General features: G+C 42.2%; 1 protein-coding gene across 1 annotated transcript in view; it reads right to left on the bottom strand.

The window, feature by feature from the left end:
- FLT3 (fms-related tyrosine kinase 3) overlaps positions 1-9207 on the bottom strand; it is a 71979-nt gene that overhangs the window by 48591 nt on the left and 14181 nt on the right. Inside the window, exons 3-4 of the mRNA XM_011999976.1 lie at positions 5368-5483; positions 251-380 (exon numbers count right to left, since the gene is read on the bottom strand). Of these exons, the coding sequence (XP_011855366.1) occupies positions 251-380; positions 5368-5483 (246 nt within the window). The remainder of the gene's footprint in view (positions 1-250; positions 381-5367; positions 5484-9207) is intronic.

A 9207-nucleotide genomic window follows, 5' to 3' on the forward strand; every position in this document is an offset into this window, starting at 1 on the left:
CATGTTGGCCGGGCTGGTCTCAAATTCCTGATCTCAAGTGATCTGCCCACCTTGGCCTCCCGAAATGCTGGGATTACAGGCGTGAGCCACTTCACCCGGCCCTATACTGGTCATTTTTTAACTTTAAGAAGCCAGAGTTTCCTGTTTCAATGAGCATAAATTAAATTTTACATACAGCTTGATGTCAACTACATTAGAAAAAAGCCAAAAGGAAATTATGAGAATAGCGGCTACCACGGATGTGTCATACCTTTCCCCCTGTGACTCGCAAAGCACCCATTCCACGATCGGCTCTGGAACGCTCTCAGATATGCAGACCAGGGCGTCCTGGTTTTCCATTTTTCTAAAGTAAGGTCTTCTTAATGTGTAAAGCAGGGTATCTAAAGCATCATAAGTTATTAACATTTTACTATTTTAAAAATAATTATCTTAGCAGCCCCTCAAAAAAGGATTCTATGTCATTAAGAAAAGTTCGTATTTGATACCATAGCAGTGTTTCTGCAGCCCCGCCAACCATGACATACACAGATTTTTTCTTTTTTTAATACTAAAGGCATCAAAAGAAAACCAACCACTATATTAAATTTAGCTCTGGCTGCAGTGTCAACTTTAACATTTACCCTCTTGGCCAATTTCTCTGGGTATTTCATAAATCCACAGCTAACTAAAGTAGTCGAGTGAAGCCATGTGAAAATACAAATATTGATAGGCACAGGAAAAAGGAAATTAGCAATAACATATGGCTTAAACCCTTGTTTAACGCAGAGTTTAGACCTCAACTTTCTTCCTATAATTTGATCTGCAACTAGTCAGAAATACACTAAGATTCAGAAAGCCAGAAGAAACATGGTAGGGTGGAGTTGGAATTGCAACAGAACTTAGAGGTTTAGTTGGGCCTCCCACTCCCACTGGACCATCACACACAGACACACACACACACACACACACACACACACACACACGCCATCCTTCACTCCCAGCTATTTCTAACATAAACTTTCTACTACTTTGGCTCTTCTAGGGACTGGAGTTCATGACCTTCCAGGGCAGGTCATTCTAATTTCTGACAAACTTTTTTTTTTTTAAGGAAAGTTTTCCTATACTGAATTCCAGCCTCTCTCCTTACAATAAATTTTGCTTGAAAATATTATGTATTCTTTTATATATATATATATATATATATGAAAGAATATAGGGAGTGTAAATTTCAAAGCATAATAACAACAAATACCCATGGAGCCACTATCCACCTAATAACTAGAATATTAATAAATACCTTTTGATCTACTTTTGTGCTTCTCCCCATCTCTCAACTGTACATGGCCTTTATCCTGAATTTTGTTTATTATTCGGGGACTCTTCAAAGTAGTTATACCACATAAATATGTGGTGCTAAATGATATATTGATTTATTTCATTCTTGAGCTTCAAAATAGTGTTATCAATCAATATACAGCTTCCACAACTTTATTTTTTCATCCAACCTTATGTTTTTAACATTCATCCATGGTTTTACATGTAGCTATACTTTATTCATTTTTTTTTTTACTGCTACATCATATTCTATTGGTATATATATCATTGTTTTTTCATTTTCTTGCAGTAGACATACATTTGGGTTGTTTCCTTCTGTGTGTGTGTGTGAGACAGGGTCTCTGTCACCCAGGCTGGAGTGCAGTGGTGCAATCTCAGCTCACTACAGCCTCAACCTCCCAGGCTCAAGTGATCTTCCTGCCTCAGCCTCCCAAAGTGCTTGGATTAGAGGTATAAGCCACCACACCCGGCCATAGTTTTTTGTATGATCAACCATGTGCTCTGAACATTCCACACATTTGTACTGAGGCATGTGTATAACAGTTTCCTTAATAACATACCTAAGAGGGGAACTGCTGGTCTACATGGTATGAGCACATTCAGCCTTACACATAATGACCATTTGTTTTCCAAAGGGGTTATACTAATTTATGTTACACACCAGGAGATGAGAGCACCTATTGCTTTGTATACGTACCAAGACTTCTTAATTTTCAACAATCTAGCAGGTATAAAATGGTATTTCATTGTGGTCTTAATTTAATTTATCCATTATTAATTTAACATGTGTTAAAATAATTACTTGGAAGGCCATTAGGCTGAGACAGCTCTAATAGCTTGAGTTCCTATGTAAACAAATCAAAACCCAACTTAAAAAAAAAAAAAAAGGGAAAGAATAAAGGCCGGGCACGGTGGCTCATGCCTGTAATCCCAGCACTTAGGGAGGGTGAGGCGGGAGGATCGCTTAAGCCCAGGAGTTGGAGACCAGCCTTAACATGCCGAAACCCTGTCTCTACAAAAACAACAACAAAAAGCAAAAAACAAACCCAATTCAATATGAGCAGCAAAATGCCACTTAGCTTAATCAATGAGGAACTGCAGACTGACCAAACGAGGGACTGCCCTTCCTTAACCAATCAAATCTTCTCTTTGTCTTGCCCCCAGGAACACCTTATAGAAAGAAGTCTTACCCTTGAATGCCCTGACAGGAGCCCACCTGCTTACCATCTGGCACTGCCCGATTCATGAATTGCTTTCTGCTCAAATATACTCTTTACAACTTTAACGTGCCTAAGTTTATCTTTTCACATGTTTCTTGACCATTTAGGTTTCATGTCCCAAAAATGAAATGCCTCCTCATGTCCTTTGTTCATTTCTCTACAGGTTTTCATTTTGCTTTGTTTTTCTTATTGACTTATTGACTTACATAGATTGTTTATCTTATTGACTTTACATATTATGACTATTAATCCTTTGTTGATTGTGAACTGCAAGTAACTTTTCCCATCTTGTGGTGATTTTTACTTTTTCTCCCTGTAATTTCTTTTTTTTCTTTTTTTGAGACGGAGTCTCGCTGTATCCCCCAGGCTAGAGTGTAGTGGCCGCATCTCACCTCACTGCAAGCTCCGCCTCCCGGGTTCAAGCGATTCTCCTGCCTCAGCCTACCCAGTAGCTGGGACTACAGGCGCCCACCACCACGCCCAGCTAATTTTTTGTATTTTTAGTAGAGACGGGGTTTCACCGTGTTAGCCAGGATGGTCTCGATCTCTCCCTGTAATTTCTAACAACTGGTTCTTATCCTACCCTCTAGAGGAACTTTTTAAAAGTCTAGCTTTGATTCCATATGAAAATCCTTCAAATATTTAAAATTAGAAACTGATACCAAAGGAGATAATTACCATACAAGGTACTTTAACTCGTTCGCTCAGGTTTCCTGACCCAAATCCTAAAAGAATTTCCTCTGTATTACACTGCAATCAACCTTATCGTGTCTGCAAAATATTTCCTTCTATACACTACACATTTCCAATTCCTTCAACTGCTCCTAATTTAAAGAATTCCAAATTTTCCACTATCCTGGTTGCTCCATTTTGTCAGTATTCATCTAAAAAAAACAAGTAGAACTGAAATGAATAATCTTCCATTAATTTCCTTAATTTAGACGTTATATTTTCATGAACACTGCCAAGGTTCAAATTTACTTTTTTTGGCAACCATGCCCTGCTGGTGGTTAATACTGAGCTTGTGGTTGACTAAACCCTTTCCTCTTTTTCACACTGACTGTTGCCACGTCTCTCCCACCTATTTTTTGGACCCCACCACCTTGCAGAATGCTAAAAATAAGTTATAATTTGCTTGAATAATTGTTGTTACATTTTTACACTGTAAATCTTAAGTGAAAGGAATATACCCTGAGTATAACAGAGACACAGCAGATGCCCACTTACCTTATACAACTATTTATAGTTGGCAAGAAAATTTAAAAAGGAGAGAAAAAGAGAAAGAGGAAGAGAGGGAGAGCAAGAAATGTCCTCGCTTCATCCAACCTGGGGCATGTATTGACTGTCCCACAGAGGCGGTGAGGGACTAGAAAGGGGGCAGGGAACAAGACCAACACCAAAGAGCAACGAAAGGTGATTCTTGGCTTTGGAGCTTGTAGGGCTCTAGTCCTATCATTTTCAGAGTAATTAAAGGACTTTCCAGAACAAATTTTGAGTAATTTTGACTTTAGCTAATGTATACCTTACAGGCTGACTTTAGAACCTTACCCTACCCCCAACCCCAGTAAGATGACACTTCTGGGAATCTCGAGTGCTCTCTTCTGTTAGTAGCTTTGACAGCAAGACCCACACACTTTCTTTCACACAAGACCCAGGGCAGTGTGGTGCAGAAAGCCTCCAGCTGTGCCCACCACCACGCCTCTCAGAGGGTTTGTCTTCTCATCTACATGCATGCAGGATCACTGCGAGCATCTGAGATGTTACAGGCAGAAGATCCTCAGCAAAGGGCAGTTGTGCTTATTCCTGACCCAGGGCACCTCTGTGGGCCGGACACACAAGCTTTGTGCACTTGAGTCACTGACAAGGAAGAGGGCAGCCTGGCAAGTTGTGTCAATGTGTGGGAGGGAACCTAATTTTAAGTGATATTAACCCAGGGTTTTTGGAGCACTGCACTGGCCCCTAAAGGCACGAGGACCTGAATGAATGCAGCCACCTTTACTCCTTCTTGGTCATGGAAGGTGAAGCAGCAAGTCAGTGTGCATAGCACCGAGTCTGTGCATGATGGGGACGAAACAAGGAGAAGCCAGAAAGCACATGCAGGTGGTGCCTCTGCCAGCCGCACAGCTGCCTCCCTTGGTAAGACTATTTGGACTGTTCCTTACAGCTTGCATATGGTCTGGCATGCGTGTGGGCCTGCGCTGTCCAACACAGTAGCCCCTAGCTGCATGGGGCTATTTCAATTTCAATTTTAATGAATTAAAACTAAATAAAATGTAAACTTTAGTTCCTCAGTCACCTTAGCCACATTTCAAGGGTTCAACAGCCCCATGTGGCCAGTGGCTACTGTTTTGGAAAGAGCAGACAAAGATCATTTTCATCATCTCAGAAAGTTCTATTGGATCATGCTGAGACCTTCCAATCCTATGTATTTTTATCCTCATTTCACCAACAAGGGAATTGGGGCTCAGAGAAATTGTGACCTGCCATAGGTGGTAGTATCAGAACCAGAATCAGAACCGAGGTCTTCTGATTCCAAGGTCAAGATGTTTCCCATTTCTTCCCTGTTAGCCATCTGCTACTGAACAGAGGATGTCCCAGGTGTTTTTAGCAGCAGTCACATTCTGAGAGTCCATGGCACACATCAGTGATTCATCAGTGATTCTCAGTTCTCTATAGGTTCTACAGAGGGTTGACGGGAATCTAATCAATCCAACGATGTATCGAGGGAAACATGAATATGTCTAGAGGAGCTGGTCAAGCTAACGGGTTCTAAATCACTCCTTTGAAATACTGTGTATTCCAGACTGGAATGCTAGTAGCAGGCTGGACTTACTTCTTATACTCACTGTAAACAATATTGTGTAATTGGTAGCTTCACTCTGAATAAAAAGTAGGTATTCTCCAGCTTGGGTTTCTGTCATTTTCAAAATGACCATGGAAACAACTCCTCTGCAAAACAAGAAAGAGAACTAGTTATTTTGGAAAATGTGTGAAACTAAAAACAAAATTTCATAGTGACTAAAAAGGCAGTTTGGTACTCCAGCGTTCCCCACCCGGCACGGAAGCTGCTCTGTGGGGAATACAGCTTCTGTCATGGGCCCAGCACTCAGCCTGGGCATTGCTTGTTGGACTCTGACTTTTAACCAGTCCTCCCCTTGAGGATGGGAAAGCTCTATTCTGGTGCCATCATCTCATCTTCCCTGAGCTTCTAGGAGCGAAAACTCCCATCTAAAAACACACAGGACGCTGGGTGCGGTGGCTCACACCTGTAATCCCAGAACTTTGGGAGGCCAAGGCAGGCAGATCACCTGAGGTCAGGAGTTTGAGACCAGCCTGGCCAACATTGGTGAAACCCCGTCTCTACTAAAAATACAAAAATTAGCAGAGAATGATAGCAGGCGCCTGTAATCCCAGCTACTCAGGAGGCTGAGGCCAGAGAATTGTTTGAATCCAGGAGGTGGAGGCTACAGCGAGCTCAGGTCGCACAACTGCACTCTAGCCTGGACAACAAGAGTGAAATTCCGTCTAAAAAAAAAAAAAACTGAAACAACAACAACAACAACAAAAGCACAGTAAGCCAGGTGTAGTGGCTCACACATGTAATCCCAGAACTTTGGGAGGCCGAGGCTGGCAGATCACTTGAGCCCAGGAGTTCAAGACCAGCCTGGGCAATATAGTGAGACCCTATCTCTATTTAAAAAAAATTTTTAAAAACAACCTGGTACAGTGGCTCACGCCTGTAACCCCAGCACCTTGGAAGGCCGAGATGGGTGGATCACCTAAGGTCAGGAGTTGAAGACCAGCCTGGCTAACATGGTGAAACCCTGTTTCTACTAAAAATACAAAAAATTAGCCGGGCATGGTGGCGCCCACCTGTCATCCCAGCTACTCAGGAGGCTGAGGCAGGAGAATCGCTTGAACCTGGGATGCGGAGGTTGCAGTGAGCTGAGATCGCACTATTGCACTCCAGCTTGGGCAACGAGAGCGAAACTCTGTCTCAAAAAAACAAATAAATAAATAAATAAAAACCCACACACAGTGTTGGTGATACAGTCCCTTTAGCAGTGGCATGCCATTTCCTTCCATGACAAAGCACCCTCTGTGATCACATATGCCCAGTCACCTGGTCACCAGCCTCAGTCTCAGTTTCCCATTCACAGAACACTGAGGTTTAAAAAAAAAAAAGTTCCCCTAGTTTGTGCCTTTCTGTCTAAATGAAAGAACTCAAGCAAAATCTGACAAAAGGCATGTTCCTATGAAGTAATAATTACACTGAATATCACTTAGATGTAAAGAGAAAGATGTCTCGGTGTCAGCATTATTAACTTTTCAGATAATTAGTAAACATAAATTGGGTTAGGGGCATTCTCTTCCAAGAGATAACTAGGATGTGTATTTGGTGCTATCCTCTCTAAAGCTGACAGTCCTCCTAGCACTTTGTTGAGTGATGTTGTATTTAAATTCACACTTTCTGACCAGGCACGGTGGCTCATGCCTGTAATCCCAGCACTTTGGGAGGCGTAGGCAGGTGGATCACCTGAGGTCAGGAGTTCGAGACCAGCCTGACCAACATGGAGAAACCCTGTCTACTAAAAATACAAAATTAGCTGGGCGGGGTGGCACATGCCTGTAAATCCAGGTACTCGGGAGGCTGAGGCAGGAGAATTGCTTGAACGTGGGAGGCAGAGGTTGCAGTGAGCCAAGATCGCGCCATTGCACTCCAGCCTGGGCAACAAGAGTGAAACTCCATCTCAAAAAATAAAATAAAATAAAATAATAAAACAAGTTCACACTTTCTGACCTTTAGACCCTTAACTGTGCAAAGTGTAGTCTTTCTCCAACAGTGTTAGCATCAGCTGGGAATTGACAAAGATGCAGAATCTCAGGTCCTACTCATCAGAATCTGCATTTTAAACAAGATCTCCAGGTAATCCAAATACAGGCTATATTCGAGAAGTTCTGCTTTAAAGCAGCAAGCAGGTTCAAGAGTACATGGGCCTGCATTCATAAACACAGTCGATTAGTAGGATGCATACTTGATTTGCTTCTGCAGATCTATTTTGATGGTATGCTTTTTTTCTCTGAACCCTTAGCCTGGCGTGAGCCACCACGTCTGCAGTCGCAGCAGTTTGGGAGGCAAGGTAGGAGGACTGCTTGAGGCCACGAGTTCAAGACTAACCTTGGTTAACATATTGAGATTCCTTCCCAATAAAAAGAAAAAACTGTGACTGGCACAGTGGCTCACGCCTGTAATCCCAGCACATTTGTAGCCAAAAAACAAGAAGTGAGTAATACAATCTCAAAAGAGGAAAGGAAATGAATGTGTTCCAAGATTTAGAACTCAACTTCAGAACTATACTCACTGTCCGGCAAATCACTTAAGAATGTATTTGACCTTAAAAAAAAAATACAAATAACTGGTACAAGTTGATCACAGAGACGTTCTCCAAGACCCTATCAAGGGGCCCGATATCCCTTGCAGGCCATTTGGGTACTGTTCACTACACAGTTCCTGGAAAGCGCGCGCCTTCTCTACACCTGCGGCACAACAGGACAGCCGCAAGAATTTGAAAGAAAGGCTGCGTTAAGAGGGCATTTAATTGACCTATGTCCTTTGCCCTACCTCATTTCAGCAAGAGGACAAGGACAGCAGGGGGCAGCAAGCAGCACAGAGCTATACAGGGTTAGGACATGACCCACACATCTTGGCTAAGACATTTTTCTGGATGAGACCAATGTTCCTCACAGACAGATCAATGTCTTACTAAATAATCTGAGCTAGCACATAACATTGCAATTCTGCTTATCATATTGTGAAACAAAATAGATAAAATCAAATGTTCTTTTCCCAAGCATTTCCCAAAAATAAATTTCCTTTAAAAAAAAATTTTTTTTAAGGAATGTCTTGGTCAGGTGCAGTGGCTCATGCCTGTAATCCCAGCACTTTGGGAGGCCAAGGTGGGCAGATCAAGAGGTCAAGAGATGGAGACCATCCTGTCCAACATGGTGAAACCCCGCTTCTATTAAAAATACAAAAATTAGCTGGGCATGGTGGCGGGTGCCTGTAATCCCAGTTACTCGGGAGGCTGAGGCAGGAGAACTGCTTGAACCCAGGAGGAGGAGATTGCAGTGAGCCAAGATCATGCCACTGCACTCCAGGCCTGGCAACAGAGCAAGATTCTGTCTGAAGAAAAAAAAAAAAAAGAAAGAAATTTCTTGCTACACTAACAAGAATGAAATGAAGACTTTCTAAATTTTATCTTTAACACAAGACATTTAAAAAATCCCAGATAGACCCGGTGAGGTGGCTTATGCCTGTAATCCCGGCACTTTGGGAGGCTGAGGCGGGTGGATCAGATCACCTGAGGTCAGGAGTTTGAGACCAGACTGGCCAACATGATGAAACCCTGCCTCTGCTAAAAATACAAAAAAAAAAAAAAAAAGAAAACAAAACAAAAAACATTAGCCAGGAATGGTAGTGGGTGCCTGTAATCCCAGCTACTCAGGAAGCTGAGGCACGAGAATTGCTTGAACCTGGGAGGCAGAGGTTGCAGAGAGCTGAGATCATGCCACTGCACTCCAGCCTGGGAGACAGAGCAGAACTCCGTCTCAAAAAAAAAAAAGTTCTTCTTCGTAAATAAGGTAAAAATATTAAGAAAAAAAAAAAAAAAAA

This window comes from Mandrillus leucophaeus, unplaced genomic scaffold, assembly GCF_000951045.1.
Source record: "Mandrillus leucophaeus isolate KB7577 unplaced genomic scaffold, Mleu.le_1.0 Scaffold61, whole genome shotgun sequence".
Taxonomy (NCBI): domain Eukaryota; kingdom Metazoa; phylum Chordata; class Mammalia; order Primates; family Cercopithecidae; genus Mandrillus; species Mandrillus leucophaeus.